Source organism: Eutrigla gurnardus (assembly GCF_963514095.1).
Source record: "Eutrigla gurnardus genome assembly, chromosome: 9".
NCBI lineage: Eukaryota > Metazoa > Chordata > Actinopteri > Perciformes > Triglidae > Eutrigla > Eutrigla gurnardus.
Window position 1 is genome coordinate 18421962 of NC_139923.1, and position 20235 is coordinate 18442196.

General features: G+C 43.0%; 3 protein-coding genes across 6 annotated transcripts; 2 read left to right on the forward strand and 1 right to left on the reverse strand.

The window, feature by feature from the left end:
* Positions 1 to 7194: 7194 nt before the first annotated feature.
* Positions 7195 to 11848, forward strand: LOC311018179 (uncharacterized protein). Of its 4 annotated transcripts, none has more exons than XM_084017007.1 (12): positions 7195 to 7300; positions 8040 to 8657; positions 9288 to 9347; positions 9442 to 9494; positions 9574 to 9718; positions 9828 to 10201; positions 10275 to 10503; positions 10600 to 10714; positions 10874 to 10991; positions 11099 to 11210; positions 11408 to 11520; positions 11669 to 11848. In XM_084017007.1, the coding sequence occupies exons 2-12, from the start codon at positions 8052 to 8054 to the stop codon at positions 11736 to 11738; spliced, it is 1995 nt and encodes a 664-aa protein (XP_083873133.1). In that variant the 5' UTR covers positions 7195 to 7300; positions 8040 to 8051; the 3' UTR covers positions 11739 to 11848. The 4 variants fall into 4 exon arrangements, with proteins under 4 accessions (XP_083873133.1, XP_083873131.1, XP_083873134.1 ...); XM_084017005.1 differs by having other exon boundaries at positions 7220 to 7361; XM_084017008.1 differs by having other exon boundaries at positions 7220 to 7361; positions 11408 to 11588; positions 11654 to 11764.
* A 2836-nt stretch (positions 11849 to 14684) lies between these two features.
* ch25hl1.1 (cholesterol 25-hydroxylase like 1, tandem duplicate 1) lies at positions 14685 to 15593 on the forward strand. Its single transcript, XM_084017523.1, has one exon. It carries the CDS (start codon positions 14745 to 14747, stop codon positions 15576 to 15578), a length of 834 nt encoding a protein of 277 aa, XP_083873649.1. The 5' UTR covers positions 14685 to 14744; the 3' UTR covers positions 15579 to 15593.
* A 691-nt stretch (positions 15594 to 16284) lies between these two features.
* On the reverse strand, positions 16285 to 19397 carry kti12 (KTI12 chromatin associated homolog). Its single transcript, XM_084017524.1, has 9 exons — positions 19178 to 19397; positions 18656 to 18707; positions 18502 to 18554; positions 18348 to 18403; positions 18187 to 18266; positions 17894 to 18053; positions 17748 to 17810; positions 17129 to 17199; positions 16285 to 16487 (listed from the first exon to the last, which is right to left on the reverse strand). Exons 1-9 carry the CDS (start codon positions 19326 to 19328, stop codon positions 16346 to 16348), a joined length of 828 nt encoding a protein of 275 aa, XP_083873650.1. The 5' UTR covers positions 19329 to 19397; the 3' UTR covers positions 16285 to 16345.
* Positions 19398 to 20235: the final 838 nt, after the last annotated feature.

The following is a 20235-nucleotide window of genomic DNA, read 5'->3' on the forward strand; positions in this document are numbered from 1 at the left end:
AAACCCTTTTATGCCAGCTTTCTGCCACTAACAGCAGCACGACAAGAAGACTCACTACTCCTTCTGCTGCCTGCAGCAGAAGAACTGCTGGATCCTCTGCAGCAGAGATGTCTTTTTGGTCGGTGCTGCCTGAACCTCAGCTGAAGGAGGCTCACCAGGCTGGCGATGAGAAGAGCTCCTCATCTCGGCCTGAGCTTCAGCCAGGGGTGGGTTCTTTCGGTCACCTCGGACAGTGACCGCATGATGGAGAGTGCCACGTCTCCTGGAGGATGACGGAAAGATGTTGGCTTTGGCTTGAGGAATTGTGGAGGGTTGCCGTCCAAATGGCGCTTGGATCGATGATGAACTGACAGCCTCATCCATTTGCTCGACTGGAGCAACCTTATTTTTACTAAAGTTAAGGAAGCGGCCCTTCTTCTGGATTTTGATGGTATTTGCATCTGCTTCTTTGTTGGTTTTCCTTCTTTTTTTGAGGCAACATGCAGACATCATCCTCCGATAAATCTCGCTGACTACAGATTTACGTTCTTTCCCATTGTTGTCCTTCTGACAGGATGTATCCATTTCAGATGAGGACAGAGAGGTTCCTGGTGATGCTTCCATTCCAAGAGTGGGAGCCTCTTTCCTACAATCCTGATCCTGTGCAGGGTGGATTTTTGTTTTCCATCTTTTTTTGAGGCAACATGCAGACATCATCCTCTGATAAATCTTACTTTTGAGCCTGCCTACAGATTTATCTTTTTTGGCTTTGTTGTCCTTCGGACAGGGTGTATCCATCTCAGATGAGGACAGAGAGGTTCCTGATGTTTCCGTGACAGAGCCAGAGCTCAGGTCTGTCTCCTCAGAAGCCTTGCTGTAGTGACGTTTTGTATGTTTCCTTCTTTTTTTGAGGCAACATAGAGACATCATCTTCCGATAAATCTTGCTTTTGAGCCTTCCTACAGATTTACCTTTTTTGGCTTTGTTGTCCTTCGGACAGGGTGTATCCATCTCAGATGAGGACAGAGAGGTTCCTGATGTTTCCGTGACAGAGCCAGAGCTCAGGTCTGTCTCCTCAGAAGCCTTGCTGTAGTGACGTTTTGTATGTTTCCTTCTTTTTTTGAGGCAACATGCAGACATCATCTTCCGATAAATCTTGCTTTTGAGCCTTCCTACAGATTTACCTTTTTTGGCTTTGTTGTCCTTTTGACAGGGTGTATCCATCTGAGATGAGGACAGAGAGGTTCCTGGTGTTGTTTCAATTTCTGTGTCAGAGCCAGAGCTCAGGTCTGTCTCCTCAGGAACCTTGCTGTAGTGACGTTTTGTATGTTTCCTTCTTTTTTTGAGGCAACATACAGACATCATCTTCCGATAAATCTTGCTTTTGAGCCTTCCTACAGATTTACCTTTTTTGGCTTTGTTGTCCTTCTGACAGGGTGTATCCATCTCAGATGAGGACAGAGAGGTTCCTGGTGTTGTTTCAATTTCTGTGTCAGAGCCAGAGCTCAGGTCTGTCTCCTCAGGAACCTTGCTGTAGTGACGTTTTGTATGTTTCCTTCTTTTTTTGAGGCAACATGCAGACATCATCTTCCGATAAATCTTGCTTTTGAGCCTTCCTACAGATTTACCTTTTTTGGCTTTGTTGTCCTTCTGACAGGGTGTATCCATCTCAGATGAGGACAGAGAGGTTCCTGGTGTTGTTTCAATTTCTGTGTCAGAGCCAGAGCTCAGGTCTGTCTCATCAGAAGCCTTGCTGTAGTGATGTTTTGTATGTATCCTTCTTTTTTTGAGGCAACATGCAGACATCATCTTCCGATAAATCTTGCTTTTGAGCCTTCCTACAGATTTGCCTTTTTTGGCTTTGTTGTCCTTCTGACAGGGTGTTGAATCCTTTACCAGATCTTTTTCTGTCTCTCGGTGCTCTTGCTGCACGAGAGAAGCGTCTGAGCCTTGAGCTTCATCGTCATTGGCTTCTTGTCCTGCTGGTCCTGGTGTTGAATCCATCACCAGATCTTCTTCTGTCTCTCGGTGCTCTTGCTGGACGAGAGAAGCATCTAAGCCTTGAGCTTCATCGTCATCGGCTTCTTGTCCTGCTGGTCCTGGTTTTGAATCTATCACCAGATCTTCTTCTGTCTCTCGGTACTCTTGCTGGAGGAGAGAAGCATCTGAGGCTTGAGCTTCATCGTCATCAGCTTCTTGTCCTGCTGGTCCTGGTTTTGAATCTATCACCAGATCTTCTTCTGTCTCTCGGTACTCTTGCTGGAGGAGAGAAGCATCTGAGCCTTGAGCTTCATCGTCATCGGCTTCTTGTCCTGCTGGTCCTGGTGTTGAATCCATCACCAGATCTTTTTCTGTGTCTGCCATTGGCTTTCCATAGCGCTCTAAATAGATTTTTTCCAAAATAGCAATAGAAAATTTAAAATACAGCTTTGGGCGTGGTCGGATAGAAGGTCTGGTTAAAGCAAACATCTTCCTAAGATCTTCTGGAGGGATTGAGGATGGTGGGACGTAATATCCAGTGCTGCTTGGGCGTCTGGGGCCTCTGGGGGGGTCAGGGGGCAGATTTTCTAGTTTTGGGAATTCAAAACTAGGAAATCTGCGTCTGGGTCGGAGGAGTCCAGCTCCAGGCGGTTTGGGTCCTTGGGGTTTGGGTCCAGGAGGTCCAGCTCTGGGTTGTCCAGCTCTGGGTTGTCCAGCTCTGGGCGGTCCAGCTCTGGGCGGTTTGGGCCCAGGAGATCCAGTTCTGGGTGGTCCAGCTCTGGTCGGTCCGGTTCTGGGCTGTCCGACTCTGGGCGGTTTGGGTCCAGGAGATCCAGTTCTGGGTGGTCCAGTTCTGGGTGGTCCAGCTCTGGCCGGTCCAGTTCTGGGTGGTCCAGCTCTGGGTGGTCCAGCTCTGGGTGGTTTGGGCCCAGCTCTAGGCGGTCCGGCCTTGGGGGGTCTGGGTTTACGACGTCTTCTCCTCTTCCTCGTTTGAGGAGTTTTGGAGGGTTGGATCAATGATGCAAAGACAGAGTCATCCATTTGTTTGACTGGAGCAGAGTGGACCTTAGATTCACAATCACAACAAGGTCTCTCTCAAGGTCCGGGGCATCCAGCTCTGGGTACTTCAGGATCTTGGTACAGAACAAAGAGAAGGGAGTTATATTTATAGTATTCCAGAGTGATGTGGCATCAAAGGCACATCAAAGGCACATCAAAGTTGCTGCGACATCACGCGACTGTGATGACGCATCAGAGGCGCGAAGCCAATCAGCGTAGAGGTTCTACCTCGTGTCGGCACTCGTCAGAGAATCAGTAATGGCTGCCAAAACATGTCTCAGTGGGGCGGGGGTTCGCGCAACATGTCGACCAATGAAGACGTAAAGTTTAGTAGCTGATTCGGAGTTTTCAGTTTTCACCCCTCACTGTCGATTATTATTTTTTACCGGTTTTTGAGACTAGAGTAAAACGCCTGCCAATACTGCTTGTTATTGCTTTTTTTCCCTACGGGAATCAGTTGAGTACGGCAGCTTGCTCGTTAGCTCTTAGCGTTAGCTTACTTACGGCTAACGTTCCACGGACCTGAACTGCTGTCACCATGTTCAAGTCTGAAAGCAAAGAGCTGCAGCTTTCTCACGGAGAACCACCTGATATTTACTCTGGATCTTACTGCGGCTGACAAGGCACTACGGGAGCAACGTTGGCCACTGACCGAAGCTACCAGGTAAGTAGGAAAGAAAGCTGTTCACAGGTAGCCTACAGTCTCGTTTAAAACACTAGTGCCTAGCGTTATATTCAGTGTTTATGGAGATGCTACAAGTGTTGCATAGCCTAGCTCCATTGCCATTTTAAAAGTTATTTGCATGTTGACTTCCGGACGGGGTTGACCATGACTTCTGCTTTTTTGTCTTTTTTATTTATTTATTTATTGTTTACTAATCGTCGTTACTTCGGCATACTCTTTATCCATTTAATGTGTTTAAATCACAACACAGTTTTGGGGATTCCTATGTGTCTCGCTATTCACAGCGGATGAGGCTCTTGTAGGCAGATGTTACAGCTGCTAGACATCAACAGAAAATGAACGGGTGAATTTTTTTCACGTTGGCGTGACATTTCGTTCGTGTGCGTGACAGCGTGAGATTGATGGTGAAAGCGTGAATGTCACGCCAGGAGCGTGAGAGTTGGCAACCCTGGGCTCTATGACGTCCACCGGGCACCCGTGGGTGACGTTATGAACTCAGACAGGACGCCGTTTTGTTTACCAGTGTATCTGGGATTGCCACAACACGTACAAAGCAACAATAGTGGTTATTTCGGCCATACAAATATGAAACATTGTCTGTGTCAGAGTTAAGCCCCGCCTCCTCTGACTCGTCCAGCCTGGTTTATATACATTTTGTTTGTAACGCACGATAATTTATTAAGCAGCTATAAGTTCAACTGTATTTATAGTGTCATATCACAACAGAAGTCATCTCAGGACACTTAACACATTGAGCAGGACTAGAATACGCTCAAGATTTCCGGAGAATACAATTTCAAACTCCCAATATCCCATCATTGCTACACAGGCTGGGATGACAGAGCAAGATTGGTTATATAAGTGCATTGTCCCAGTAGGCGAGCAGCAGCAGCAGCAGCCTGGGCACACTGGAGGGCCAGACGGACTCAGACAGCAAGAAAAGTGACAGATTTCTGTGAATAATCCTGTTTCTGGTCCTCAACAACGGTTTAGTCACTGCAGGTCTACTTCCCTCCCATAAACGTACAAAGAGAAACATTTTTTCTCTTTAAAACATGCCGAGTACAACACTTCTTTTCTCGACCACACGGATCACATGTGGTCTACACCGCCAACTGCTTCTGGATGTAAATAGTTTGTTTTTTAAGTTATCCTCAGATGTAGAGTAGGCTGTGTCTAATGCAATATATGGACAATATATAACTAAACAAAACAGAAGCATCTAATGAAATACACTCAAAACTGTAACCTCTGCAGGACGGAACAAAAATAAAAGATATTTATCATTAATAATTGATTGATTAAGCTGAGAATTAAATGTCGTCACTAAATGGATATTAACCGGTCATTTTTTTTTTTTTTTGCAGTGTCACTGAACGTCGACTTGATGTGTCGGAAACATGAAGTGAGCCCACTTCCTTCTGATGAGGATGTGACGAAAACAGTGTGGGCAAACAAAGAAGGAATGAAGCTGCAGAGAGAGTAGTGACAAGTCTGTGGGAGGGGGGTGAGGGAGGAGCGCGGGGGGAGGAAGTGGGACCATCCAAACCCAGGAGAATGTTGAGCTGCGTCAGTATGCTGCTGGAATTTGAATTTCTGGTTTGGACGACGCACATTTTTTTTCTGGCTCTAGTTAGGCATAAGAAAATCAGTTAGGAAACTTAAAGTCACTCCTATTAAAATATTATTAAAATTTAATGAAAAAAGTATAAAAATGTCTATGATTATTATAAACATGATTACAATGAGCTGGGATCGGCTCCAGCCCCCCCGCGACCCGGAATACAAGATAAGCGGTAGACAATGGGTGGATGGATGGATGATTACAATGACCAATAGTGTGAGATGTGTATAATACAAAATAATTGTTAAATAATAATCCAGCCAATATTAGGCTTCAAACAGTGCTGGTTCACCAAGTAGTCCTAATACACCAATGCTTTATCGTACAAGGAGATAGATAAGCAAGCTAGTGAACTATTCCTGGAGATGCCAAATTATGTTTGCCTCATAAAGTGACCCCTTTGTAATTGATGGTCTTATATTGCCATCTAGTGGTCGAACGTCAAAGGTATGTTGGTCTCCAATCGAATAGCTCAGTAGTAGCACTTTGTAGCACATTTAACTGATGTTTTGGGCCCACTGCTACAGTAAACCTGTTGAAACTTAAGGAAAGGAAGAAGGAAGTGTTGGGAAAGAAATCTCACTTCAAATTCCATTAATTGTATACATTGTATTTTCCCACTGTCCTGATGATGATGAAAATACACTGGAACTTGTGGGTTAAAAACAACTGTTATCCACTGTAACACATTTTCAGCAGGACTATTTTACTTCTCTCAATGTAAAGGTGTCACCTTTCTTTTTAACATAGACACATCTACACATGAATACAACTATGCCAAAGTACTTCACACTATTGTTGTCTTCTGTAATAGCCATGGACTGCCATGTTACATCTGAATGAGGGCCAGTCAGGGTTGGACATCATTCATTCCATGAAGTGAACACTTGTGGTTTAGACATGGTCGTCTGGTCCTCCATTCACATCTATGACGCCAGTGTGTAGACTCTGCAGTGATAATGATATAAGGCCATTATGAATTATATGATATTTAATTGATCCTTCTGAAGAATCACAAATGAAACAGAACAACGGTATCTGCCTCTACACACAGCCAATGTGTCCTATATCTTCCCCCATTGAAGTCACTGCGCCAGGATCAGACATGAAATAACGACATAGTTCATCCCTAATCTGTTTAACCCTCGCTGCTGCATTGGTGGCTTGAGGCAGGGAGGCTTGTTGTAGGGAGGGGTCTTGCCTCCATCTTCCTGGAACGATGTCTCTATCTGGTCCTTCCTGGTCCACAATGTCTGCCGTGTATACATCACAGCCCTCACTCTGTAGAACGTTATGCAGAGCACAACAAGCCAGTACAATGTACTCCACTTTGACAGTGTCTTGGATGTTGATGGTGGTTAGCAAGACATGGAAGCGGTTGTTGAGCCTGTAGTCGAAGCTCTTCAGTGAGTCTGCGGTTTGCATATGGCTTCAACAGGTCACGCCTCATCTGCCAGCATGCAGTATGGAGACAGCTGGGAAGAGGAACTGGGGCAGGGATGTTGGGGGTTCTGTCTACCAGGGTATCTGATAACGTGCATCCACGAAACACTTCACCATCACAAATGATTCCATTACAACCGACATCCACATACAGGAACCTGTACGAGCTGTCGATCAGTGCCATCAAGACAATGGAGAAGTTGTGTTTCTAGTATGTGGATCCTTTTGGTCCAGAGAGATGTTCCGTCATTCCGGTTTTCTTATTTATTTATTTTTTTGGCGACCATTCAAATTAGCGCCGCCTGCTGTTCAGGAGACATTACGTCTCGCGCAGGCGCAGAACGTACGCTGAAGTCGGTCGTCGTTCATGTGTTCGAAGACAGGAGCCGACTGATCAGTCCCACTGCCTTTTCAGAACGACCGGCCGTCGGATTGGTGCGTCGGGCCCTATGTTGCGAAACCGTTTGTTACCCCCAGCCGATTCGGAGCCTCGTACGTGATGACGTAAACGACAGCGCTGCTGAAAGCACGTAGGCCTACGTTTCCTGTAACACACACACACAGCGGTGCTGCCATTTGATAGGTAGCAGGGTAAGGCGAATTTAAAATGTTATTTCTATTCAAACACATGTGGTTTTGTACCACATTAAAACAATAGCTTTGATCTTCACGACGCGACTTACATTAGCAAAACACGTAAACGCTTATAACGCACGTAAACGTCAGGCAGCCACGCAGATACCTAACGTTGCTCTTTTTGTTTTGGATTTCAAATGATAAGTGTACAATGAATGCACCACACCGTTAGACCAACTGTAACCAATTCCATAATAACCCAATTTCTGTATTTCACAGATAATTCACGAAAAACAACACATCTGATTGACCTTTGTATCTGAGTTTCACAGTGCTGAGTGATCACATGCTACACAATCTGGCCACAAGTATACAGACACAACTGTACAGATCTCGGTTTCCCATTTCTTTATGTTGTCAATAATGATGTCAACGTGTTTTAAATGGGTTTGTGGAAAGTTTTGCATTGTTAAAGAGAAGAGAGAAAAAAAGGATTTGGGGGAATATCTTAGCCGGTTGGATGGGTGTGTCTGTTTGAATGACTAATAATAAGTAAGTAAACAAACTTATCATGGACAAGTTGGAGGAACACATAAAGAAAAGGTCCTCACTTTGGCATGGATGAACTCGAAGTGTTGCCCTGTAGTGTTTACGTGTAAGTAAAATATTATTCCGCTGTATTCATTCATTCAGGTGCAAATACCGATGGAGGATGGTGAGGGAGAGAAGTCAGGTGACTCGGAGCCTGTGCTTCATACACAGCAGCCATGTCGCTTCTTCTCTCAAGGAAGACACTGCAATTTTGGGAAGAAATGCAGATTCCTACACGTACGGGATGAGAAGAGTCATGAGAGGAAAACCGTGAGGACACCCAGGCAGTCAGACATTACGTCTGTGAACCCACAGGTCCCTGGAGGGGATGAGGGGTACAGGCTGCCTCCTGGTAACACCAGGGTTCCCCCAACAGCCGGACGCCGCCCCTGTCGCTACTTTATCTCAGGCCACTGCACCATGGAAGACAGGTGCCGCTTCTGGCATCCACCGATGCTCCCCGCGTTGGAGGACCAGCCTGATCCTGGCAACTTCCCGAGACCTGCTCAGAGGAGGCCACCAGCCCCCCGGCCTGTCGTCCTCCAGGAGATCAAGCTGTGTGACCTGACGGAGGATGTCGGCAAGCAGCTACGAGACACGGAGATCAAGCAGTTGAAGAAGCGTTTTCCCAAAGACCAGCTGATTATTCAGGAACAAAGTGATGGCAAACACTTACTTACATATTACAGGGCGGCTGTAGTGGCCACTGATCCAGACTGGGTAAGTGTTGTCTTCCACCTTCTTTCTCCTTTCCTCCACAGAGAGTTGAGAGGCAACATCCACCCACATATTTCTGTAATACAGTGCAGTTTGAATTAGAGACCTTGAACGCAGTCTCTAACGAATCAACACAAAGTGAGGCTGTGTTTGGGGACAATAAATAGTTCCATTCCTACGATGCTGTGACAGCACCCATGTTGATTTTACTGTGAACATGTAATTGTTCATTAGTACAGGAGAACGTGGGATTTGTGTGAATTAAGTAGCAACAATGAGATTAAATGAATCCTAATTGTTATACGAGAAATGGGGTAAAGCAGTGATTAAGACTTGGCAATTTTGGCTCATTTGAAAACAAGTAATTGGGGAAATATGTTTTTGCGTTTCCACTGTTCCCTTGTGATGTCTCTAACTAACTAACCCACCGTATGGGGTAAAACATAGCCACGCTTTTGACTGAATAAATATTACTGGGAATATCGGCACTATTAATCCACTTTATCAGCATTATTATAAAAGCCATAAATTCATGAAGCAACTTTTGTTACACCTGCCATGCATTGTTTTGTTTGATAGTAGATTAAAATGACTTTATAGTATAATCTGGATAACCCTGTGTTTGATTTACAGCCTTTTGATCTGAAAGAAGTGGACATCATGGTGAGCTTCCCAGAGAGTTACCCCCAGGAGGTAAAGCCCACTGCAGTGCAGCGTCTAATATACTATACAGTAAGTGGTTCACACGGAAAGAACAATTCCTCATCACCTTGATACCTTTTCATAGATTTTCACCTTGGACATACCATTGGACCAGGAGCTGCCACCAGTAATGGCAAGGTAGAGCATATTCAGTGTATTTGAGACATTTAATGTTTCGTGTCATCGGTGCCGACATCTGCCATCTCTGTCAAAATAGACACGTTCAGTTAGCGTCCCTGGAGTGGCTTCAAGCCAAACACGCAACCAATCAGCTGCTGGGGAAAGTAGAACTGCTCTTCCGGCCTTTTCTCCGCTGGCTCGATCGCAGTTTGGAGAGGCTGTTCACTGAAGGAGCCCGGCAGGTGAGACTGCAACCTGAATTGTGTGTTTTCCCCTTTTTTTTTTAATTTACTGGAATGACCCGAACATCACTGCTTTACTTGATTTGATTCATTGTGAATGTTTTTGCAGTTGAAAAAAGACATCGATTTAGAAAAAGCCGGCTTGCAGTTCATATCGTACCAGGAGCTCCAGGCAACGGTGTGCGAAAAATCTGGGAACGATGGTTCTTCTGACATCGTTGCTGCCGATGAAGATGTCGGCGACGAAGGAAAACCGGACGAGACAGAAGGCGAGAGGACAATGGAGGGAGGGAAGTTATTGCTAAGGGAGGGTCAAAGTTGTGATGAAGAGCAGGAGGATGAGGAAACCAGTCGTCTGGTGGAGAACATTAAGATCAGTGACCCCCGCAGAGGCACAGAGGTGAAGCTGTTGGGACTGAGGCTGGGAGAGAACACGGCCACTGTAGCAGCCCACGAAATCACTGTTTGTCTTCAGTGTAACAGGTGAGGGGGGCGGGGTTTGATTCATTAGAATGACATGCGACCAGAAGCTTTACCGTCTGTGTGCTGTCTGCAGGTGTAAGGTGACTGCAGACCTGTCCCTGACTGGACGGACACCCTGCACAGCTCAGTGTGAGAAGTGCAGTGCAAGCATCAGTGCTGCGTTCAGGCCCTGCTTGCTGCACCATTACAGCGATGTCCTGGGGTACTTGGACCTTCAGAACGCCACGCCTGCTGACCTCGTGCTTCAGGACTGTGAACTCATTGTTGGCTGCCTCAGCTGCTCCAAGGAGGTCCCTGTTCAGGTGATACAACATGCATACATACAGCAGCGTGAACTGAAATATATCTCGATGCCTTCTCTGTAATTGCTTCTTTTTTTTGTGGTCTTTTGTCATCAGAACATTTCCTACGGTCAAACAAAGGAGTTTAACTGTGAACACTGCCACGGCAAACTCAGTATTCTGGCCGAGAGCACAAGATTCCAGTATATTCAGCCACGTACTACCGGAAGAGGTCAGAGCTCACCTTCACTAGCTAGCAAAGGGATCAGCAAGGGTCTAAGCTGTACAACAACTTACCTCATGTTATTTACCATTGAGAAAAAAAAAGCCACACACTGCGTGAAACTCCTGATCCGAAAGTCCAACACAATGTATTTTTTTCTCCGTGCAGGTCCAAGTGCTTGTGCTGTTAATCACAAGACTATAAGAGATCCTGCTGTGCAAAAGGGGAAGCCACTGCCAGAAAAGGGAGCATGCAAACATTACAAACACAGCCACCGCTGGCTAAGGTACCGTCGTCACCGCGTCCTATACCTCACGTCACACGTCTCACATGGAAGCTCCGAGAAGAGCATGTGAAGTATTGTGAAAGCTTCGTGCGACTGTCTTCCCTCAGGTTTCCCTGCTGTGGACGGGCTTACCCCTGCGATGTGTGCCACGATGAGGACCAGGACCACCCCATGGAACTGGCCAACAGGATGATCTGTGGCTACTGTGCTAAAGAACAGGTGAGCCAAGGAGATGAGATGAAACTTTATTTGTCCTGAGGGGAAATTGATGAAATTGATTGTACTGTTATTCATGCTGACATGCGTTAGAATAAGTCTAAATCACAGACTGTCAAGATAACAATATCAAAGAGCATAAAGGACAGTGCCGGGAAGCATGAATAAGAAATTTTTTTTCTTAATTTTTGTTGTTGCAGCCATACAGCAACGGAAAGCCTTGCATCAGCTGTGGAAGCCTGATGACGAGAGGAGCACGCACCAGCCACTGGGAGGGAGGACTGGGATGCAGAAGCAAAGTCAAAATGAGCAGGTGCATCTATCTAATGACATTCAGGTCCACATATCTCTACCTTTACTGTTTACATTACTCATGAAAACGTCACGGTAGTAGTAGTTTTATTTGTTAAAAAAAGATTTACACCTTTTTTCAGTGGTTAAAAGAGTTATTTTCTTTTCAGAAACGATCGACACAAATATGCCAACACCAACAAAACGGTTTCAAGAAAGGCCCTCGGTGAGAAGAAGTAGATGAAGAGCCGCATTAATTAGTAAAAAGACTTCATTGATTCATGAACTCAAATGACATTTTTGCACATTTTACCCAATAAAACGTGTTGTTGTGATTCGGATTGATTGATTAATATTTTTAAACATGGATTGAATAGGATGACTCTTCTCTTTAACTTTGGCACATTTCTCAGGGTTTCACTGTTCAAGGTATTTATTACATGTAATTGGATGCACAATTAGTAAAGACACACAGTGTATTAAAAGATCAATTCAAGAAGTCCAGTGTTCTAATCCAGTTGTCCTGGTGAATCGTTTTTATACGAGGAGGTTTGAACATTCAGATAACTTTAATTGTATTGACATATGTCCTGAACAATTTAATCGTAACTAAAACAAGTAGTGGTTTCAGTTTTAAAATGAGGGTTTATTGTGCAACTCGGATTAGAAAACTGTTCGGTTCATATTCCACTTTGACATACTTGTCAAGGCAAGGCAAGGCAAGGCAACTTTATTTGTATAGCACATTTCATACACAAGGCAGACTCAAAGTGCTTCACATCATAAAACAAAGTGAGAAGAAAAAAAAATAGAAGAATTAAAAGAAAATAATAAAAATTTAAAAATGCATTACAGAAAGAAAAGAGAATAAAAACATATTTGCAATAATTAAAAACAGTGCAGACATTAAAAGATTTAGCAGAAAGCTATGGTGAACTTAACAGTTTTCAGTCTAGTTTTAAAAGTGGTCAGAGTTGGGGCAAGTCTTACATCTTCAGGAAGTTTATTCCAGCCATTTGTTGCATAGTGACTAAATGATGCTCTCCCGTGATTGTTGTTTACTCTGGGAATCACTAACAGATTGGTCTCAGAAGATCTTAGTGGTCTAGAGGTCTTATGTAGTGGGAGCATATCAGTGATATACTTCGGTCCTAGACCATGTAGTGATTTATATGTGAGCAGGAGGATTTTGAAATCAATCCTCTGACATACAGGGAGCCAATGTAAGGATTTAAGAATTGGTGTAATGTGCTCACATTTTTTGGTCTTTGTAAGAACTCTAGCAGCAGCGTTCTGAACAAGCTGTAGCTGCCTGACAGTTTTTTTCGGAAGACCTGCAAGGAGACCATTACAGTAGTCTAGCCTACTAGTAATAAAGGCATGTACAAGTTTTTCTAAGTCTTGAGCTGACATGAGCCCTCTAAGTCTTGCTACATTTTTTAGGTGATAGTAGGCTGATTTTGTTACTGATTTAACGTGACTGTCGAAATGTAAATCAGAATCCATAATAACCCCAAGATTTCTGGCTTTGTTTGAGGTTTTCAGGGACAGAGAGTGAAGGTGTTGAATTACTTTAAACCTTTCTTTTTTAGCACCAAAAACAATTATCTCAGTTTTGTCCTCATTTAGTTGTAGGAAGTTTTGGCACATCCAGTCTTTGACTTGCTCAATGCACTGGCACAGAAGATCTATGGGGCGATAGTCGTTTGGTGATAGTGCTACATAGATTTGGGTGTCATCGGCATAGCAATGATGGTCAATGTTATTATTTTGCATGATTTGTCCTAGTGGGAGCATGTAGATGTTGAATAAAGTTGGCCCCAAAATTGAACCTTGGGGGACTCCACACGTTACATTGGTAGGTTCTGATACAAAGTCGCCAATGGAAACAAAATAGTTCCTATCTTGTAGATATGACTTGAACCAGTTTAAGACTGTGCCTGAGAGCCCCACCCAGTTTTCCAACCTGTCCAAGAGTATTGAGTGGTCGACAGTGTCAAATGCAGCACTGAGGTCTAATAGCATTAATATTGAAGTTTTGCCAGAGTCTGTGTTAAGACGGATGTCATTTACAACTTTAATAAGGGCCGTCTCGGTGCTATGAAAAGGTCGAAATCCTGACTGGAAGTTGTTGTGGCAGCCAGTTGAAGCCAGGAAGTGATTTAGTTGTTGGAGGACAACTTTCTCAATTATTTTACTTATGAAGGGTAGATTTGAAATTGGTCTGTAGTTGTTGATAATAGAGGCATCTAGGCTCCGCTTTTTTAGAAGAGGTTTAATGACTGCAGTTTTGAAGGCCTTTGGGAAATTGCCTGATTGAATGGAGTTATTAACTATTTGCAATACGTCTATTGATAGGCAGTCAAAAACATTCTTAAAAAAGTTGGTAGGTAAAGCATCAAGGCAGCAGGTGGATGATTTTAGATTTGTCACCGTTTCCACTAGAGTTTTAGAGTCTATGGCATTAAAGCTTGCCATCATTGCTGTGTTACTTTTGCCTGAACAGGGTGGTGATCCAACTTGTTTGAGATATTGATGGCGCGTCTGATGCCTTCAATTTTATTAGTATAAAAGAATGCAAACTCATTGCATTTCTGCGTGGAGTGGAGTTTAGCTGGTATTTGTGTTGGGGGGTTGGTCAGTCTGTCAACAGTTGCAAATAGGGTTTTCGCCTTATTAGTGTTGTTGTTTATGATATTGGAGAAGTATGTTTCTCTCGCACTTTTTAAGACTAAATTGTAGGCCCGGAGGCTCTCTTTATAGATGTCATGGTGAATATGAAGTTGTTCTAGCCATGTTTCAGTTAAAAACATAAAATCAAGTTTAGAAGTGGTAATAAAATCATTGACTAAAAATGATTTGTTATTAAGAGACCTAACATTTAGCAGACCCATCCTGATGGTGTTATTGACAGGCTTTGAGGTTGACTTTGATTTTGAGAGAACAGGAATGAGATTGTTTAGGTTAGCAGTGTGTTCAAGTTTCCCAATGTTTACTCTCTTAGTAGTCACAACAGGAATGCAGAAGGTGCCATGTTTTGATGTAGGCGACCTTGGGTCCAGCTGATAATGCGGTCTACTGCTGAACCCTTTTCTGTCTCAGTAATATTCAGTCAACATTGAGCTGTGTCGTGTGTGTGTGTGTGTGAGGGGGGGAAAGCTCCTTCTGTTGAACTCCACTATATAAAGGCAGAATTCTTGCCTTAATCCTGAGACTTGCAGCAGAAATCAGAGGTGCTACAGTGAGATGTTGAACATCAGCGAGCTGCCTCTGCAGCTCCTGCCCTCCCGGGCCTCGGACCGTCTGCTGCAGCCGTTCTGGGATTACTTGCTTTCACACCACCTTCCTCTCATCTCGTCTCCTTTCCTCCCCGTCCTGCTCGCCTTCTCCAGCTATTTCTTCTTCAGCATACCTTTTGCTGTGATGGACCTCTTGGGAGAAAGAGTGCCTTTATTCTATCAGTACAAGATCCAGCCAGACAGGCAGCCAACACTGGGAATGATGGCGAAGAGCTTCATGACGGCGCTGTATAACCACGTATTCTTTGTTCTGCCGAGTGTCATAATTGCCATATTCATATTGCCTGCACCGATTCTGCCGCAGGATGCTCCCACCCTGTGTGAGGTATTCATCGATGGACTGGCCATTCTTCTCCTCTTTGACACTCAGTACTATATTTGGCATTTCATACATCACAAGCATCCACAGCTCTACCGGTGGATTCATGCAATCCACCACGAATACATGGCGCCTTTTTCTTGGTCGACCGAGCAGCTCAGCATCCCAGAACTGATGACTGTTGGGATCTGGAGCAACCAGGATCCCATTCTTTTAAAGTGCCACCCATTAACCACATGGTGCGTCACGGTTTTAAGCATCTGGATGTCCGTGGAGGACCACATAGGCTATGACCTGCCATGGACCCTTAACCACCTGGTGCCCTTTGGTCTGCTGGGCGGCGCACCGGCTCACGACATGCATCACCAGAAGCCGAGTAGCAACTACGCTCCTTTCTTCAGCCACTGGGACAGAATCTTTGGCACCGCCGTTCCTCTGAAGAAAAAGACTATGAGAAGATAAGCAAGCGATTCTGTAAATACTGCAAGATTAGTGTCTTCTGAAGTTGTTGTCACTATCATCCATTATGTGTATTATATTACTATGAATTTTATAGCATTTTCTGTCTGGTTGCTGCTGTTTTATGGCTTTTGTTGAATTCAATAAATAAAATGTTAAAGATTATTGCACTATTGTTTGCATTGGTGCATATCACATGTGCATATTGACACTACATTCAAGTCAGAAACCAGTGGTAATTAGTTGCACTTGCAAGCAAAGCATTCCTAGTAAACAACTTCCCGTTCTTGCTTTTCTCACAAGCTTCTTACATAATACGTAATCCTGGAAAGAGCTCGACTCAGCAATATTTTGTTTACAAATCCCACAAAGAATTCAGAAGCTTTTGAGCGAGACAACAAGTACTGTGTGTCAGGCTAACCAAGAGGAAGTAATACACGGGGGAATTAAGGAAAACCCATACTGGAGAAAGTGCTGAGCTTTCTGACTTGAATGTGGAATTTGTTACAGAATGACACAGCAAAACAATGTTACAAGAAAAAATACTGTGAATACCACGATAATGCATGTAAAGTCCTGGAATGATGTTTAGAATAAAAAACGTTACGTTGAGCTTGGTGAGTCAATATTGACCTTGGGAATAGCAGTTTGATAAACACTTTTTTGCAATTTCTCCATTAAGAAAATACGAAAACATGCAACAATATATTATTAAACATATTTATTTGTCACAGATAAAACAAACAAAAACAAACACTGCTATAAAGAATTCAGTGAAGACTCTTATTTAAATACTGCACAAACATGTTGGAAATGTGTCCGCTGTTCTCCGTTGGGTGCATCTTGGTGTAGCTGATGAACTGGCGGCGTAATTTCCTCAGCTCTGCCATGTTGATGCTCCTGGTGAGCTCGATGTTAAATGGCAGGTTAAGAACATTAAGTACGAGGAGAAGACAGGAACGTTTTCTACAGTAGAGCTGAAAACTGAAGAAGTGAGAACTAACTGACCAAAAGTATCTGAAGGTCACAGTATTGCATCTCAACCCAACAATGTGCTGAAAGTTACTGACGTCATCTCAAATGTTATAATCATAAAAGGTGGACCAGCATAGAGCCTAGTTTACTTTTAAGTTAGCTTCTTCTTCAACATGTTCAAAAGGAGAAAATCAAAGTGTTTGCTTCTGAGAAGGTCCGACAGTGCAGCCGCCAATTAAAATCCACTAATCTATGCAATTTGGTTTCTCTCCCCCAATACGTATCCCACAGTTTGTTATTACGGACGAGACCTTTAACCGTGATTGGCTGCTGTGCCTTTAACTTTACGTTTTTTGATGGACTTGCACCCATCCACCTTCTCCTTCAAACAGGTAATTTGATGTAGAGTACATTGCCTCCTGCTGATGAGGGAATTAGCTCCTTAGCACAAATTAATTTAAATCATTTGCTGTGAAAGGCCACTGGTCGTGTGACATGCCACATGAAACTAGAACTACCAAAAGCTGTGAAATGATTCTGGGAATAAAAAAGTGGACGTGTAAATGTGTGAAAAGGATATCTTTTCTGTGGCTCCTGGAACAGGAATAAGATCCCCGGGAACACTCGTCTTCTGTGAGTTGAAAATTGCCTGAAAAACGTAAATGACCTTGATCAAACATAACATATAGACTTTACATACAGAAAGTAATGTTTTACCGACGTGTAAAGCCCCCCAAACTAAAGTGGGAAAAGTATTTCTTCTTATTATTCATTTAATTTACAGGGAATTTGTGCGATAATAGTTAAAGAAGTCAAATCAATCAAAGCAAATCAAGTAAGTTCATAAGTAGGGACATAAATCATTAGAGGTAGACTGCATGCCAATAATGAAGTCAACCTAACGTCACTTTATAGAGAGAGTGGTTGCAACGCATTCATTTGACCAAATTACCAAAATGTAGCAGAAATCAGTACGATCATTACATCAGTTGTGTCACATCCCATTAAGTTACAATAATAAAGCCTTGCAGTAGTTCAGGATGGATGTCATTAATGTCTATAAATGTTACATTTTCAATGTGTGGGTTTTACTTTGGTGATCTTGAAATATGACATTTCCAGCAAAAAGAGTATTAGAAACAAATCTGAGTGACTCACAAATAAGCAGAAAATCCAAAAGAACATATGAAAACATACCATTAACACATCTTGTGTGATCTTGTCCAACTCGTACAAGAAGTTTGCAGACGATAGTGGTTGCTGCAGAGAAAAAGAATACCTCTATTACCATCAGATAGTCGTCTACATCTATCGTAAACAGGCCGCGTGTGTACGTCTCTTACACTCTGCGTAGACTGGTTACGTGGGGGTGCTTTTCTTTTGAAAAGTGCGTCAGAAATGGCTTCATATGGAAGCGCGTCGTCTTTCAGGATGGTGAAGAGGGGACTGTCCCATCGGTTTCTGGAATCCGGAGCTTCAAATCTCAGCACTAATGCATCATGGCTGCAAAAGATGAAACCGGAATATCAGGCAAAATACAGAAACTAAAAATTGCAGTGTTCATTTTCGCCAATGACGGGCATAAAAGCGTGTTTAAACCCTATATGTACTGCATGTGTAAAGGCTTCTCACTCACATGTCCTGGGTGTACTGCTCACCAGCATCTCTGCTGGTATTCCAAGCCGAGCTCTCCTCCTCTGTCGTCAAACAGTACACCTTCAGCAAAAGAACGCATATGATTTTGACTTGTGTGGTCAATGTTTGGGTTCTAGCCTTTCAGATATCTCATATACTTACCAGGCAGTGTGGTGTCTGTGCATGCTTGGTGAGACAGAACAGTTCATAGCGGTAGCCTGTAAGGTATTTCAACTTTAAAAAAGGTTAAAAAAAAAAAGACGTAAACATAATGTTTTAATGCAGAATATAACATGCTATTGTTAGCGAGATTTACCTTTTATGTAATTTAATGAATCCAAAATTACAATGGTATCCTTGTTGACTTTCCTAAACAACAAATAAAAGGTTAAAAAGGGATGTGACGGCAGGACATCACTGATTAATCTAATAAAAAAAATAATAATGATAATTAAATCTGAAAAACTCACCTCTCTACTTCAGCTTTCAAAGATGCTCTGACATTTTTCTCCTTTTGAGAATCTGCAACATATCCAACAAGGTTTCATGTCCAGGGTTACTTTCTAGTCTTCTTTGTGGCAAAATGTAAAACCAGAATATCTAGTCATGTGCAGTTTAGTAAGATGACCGTAATGTATGAGAAAAATATTCTGAATATCCATATTTCTGTTATGTCGCGTCTAAGAAGACCCTCCATCATAGGACAGCGATGACATTTACACGCCAATGCCATTTAATTAATGCTAGCCAAACCCTCGACACACACGCACGCGCGCAAACAGTCGGCGGCGCGCCAACGCCACAGAAAGTCTTTTTTTAAACTATTAGCTGTTAGCGGAAAAGCTAGCCTGAGTTCAACCAGTAGCGCGACAAATTAAAACATGTGAACGGCTTTTACACGTGACTTACATGTAAGAGGACTTTGTAACGGAACTCTTGACTATATTCGCATAAACAGCTGAACGCTTTGCTAAAACACTAGCTTGACTTGCCTGCGTACGCCGTGTTTTTCTCCACGTCCAGGGCTCCGTCGCCTACAACGTGAACCTTTCTGTCGGTGTTGCGTTCCAACAACACCTTCAGTTCTTCTGCCCTTCGTGTTTTACCACTACAGGGGTAACCACACATCACTACCAGGGGCATAGCTGGCGTTAGAAACTGTTAACGCTGCCAGATAAACTAGGTGGTGATGAGAGGCATGTTGCCACTGTAACCCGGATGTGATTAGACCTCAAACAGTTCAACCGACGACCAACAGGAGGCGCACCAAAACGCAGCTATAATTTGAAAATACTTGTATTATTTGGAATAGAAACATATTTCTATTGCATTCTTTCTTGTTTTTTTTAAATATAATAAAATAGAATATTTTGCAAAAAAAAAAAAAAAAAGGTTAAAATCAGCAAAAGTGGCTTTCAATGATGGTTTATTAACAGGTGGCACTAGTACATTAATATTAGAAGAACAAACGGGGCAGAATGGCATTGCATTGCCACATATCACATTAAAAACGTAAACTATTCATATTAGAAGTTTTTATAAGTATCCTCTTCATCAGCAGGGCTTCAAGTGTTGATATTAATGGTCTTCAAGACGGATCCCCTCCTCCTCTAAATAAATGGGAAATGTAATCAGTTGTGCAGTTAATTCATTTGTATAATAATTGTAATTAGGCCAAAACCTACATAAAAAGCCAGCAAACAAAGTGCATTGAATAAAAACAAAATACAATCATTTGCTTTTTAAAATAATAATAATATTCTTACATGTCCAATGCCTTTTTCTCTTGTGTTTGTTGGGCAGCGTTCGACAACTGATTAAGCAGTGCCGGCAGGTCTTCCACTTGGTAGAGAGGACTAACAGCTCTGCCTTCAGTGGGAACATTTACATCTTCAAAGGCAGACTTCATAAAGGAACTATCTACAACACTTTTCTTGCCCATGAAATGCCCTGAACACAAAGCACAACATTAAAATAAACATCAATATTTTAAAAAATAGCATGAACTAATTAATCAGAATAGTGTTATTTCTCTTACCTGTTGCCCACA

Coding starts and splice junctions, on each gene's coding strand:
- ch25hl1.1 (XM_084017523.1), top strand. CDS start 14,745: ATGTTGAACATCAGCGAGCTGCCTCTGCAGCTCCTGCCCTCCCGGGCC.
- kti12 (XM_084017524.1), bottom strand. CDS start 19,328: ATGCCCCTGGTAGTGATGTGTGGTTACCCCTGTAGTGGTAAAACACGA. Junction 18,708..19,177: donor GAAAAACACGGCGTACGCAG/GCAAGTCAAGCT, acceptor GATATGTTGCAG/ATTCTCAAAAGGAGAAAAAT. Junction 18,555..18,655: donor TTGAAAGCTGAAGTAGAGAG/GTGAGTTTTTCA, acceptor TTTGTTGTTTAG/GAAAGTCAACAAGGATACCA.
- LOC311018179 (XM_084017007.1), top strand. CDS start 8,052: ATGGAGGATGGTGAGGGAGAGAAGTCAGGTGACTCGGAGCCTGTGCTT. Junction 9,348..9,441: donor CAGAGAGTTACCCCCAGGAG/GTAAAGCCCACT, acceptor ACCTTTTCATAG/ATTTTCACCTTGGACATACC. Junction 10,715..10,873: donor GCCACGTACTACCGGAAGAG/GTCAGAGCTCAC, acceptor TTCTCCGTGCAG/GTCCAAGTGCTTGTGCTGTT.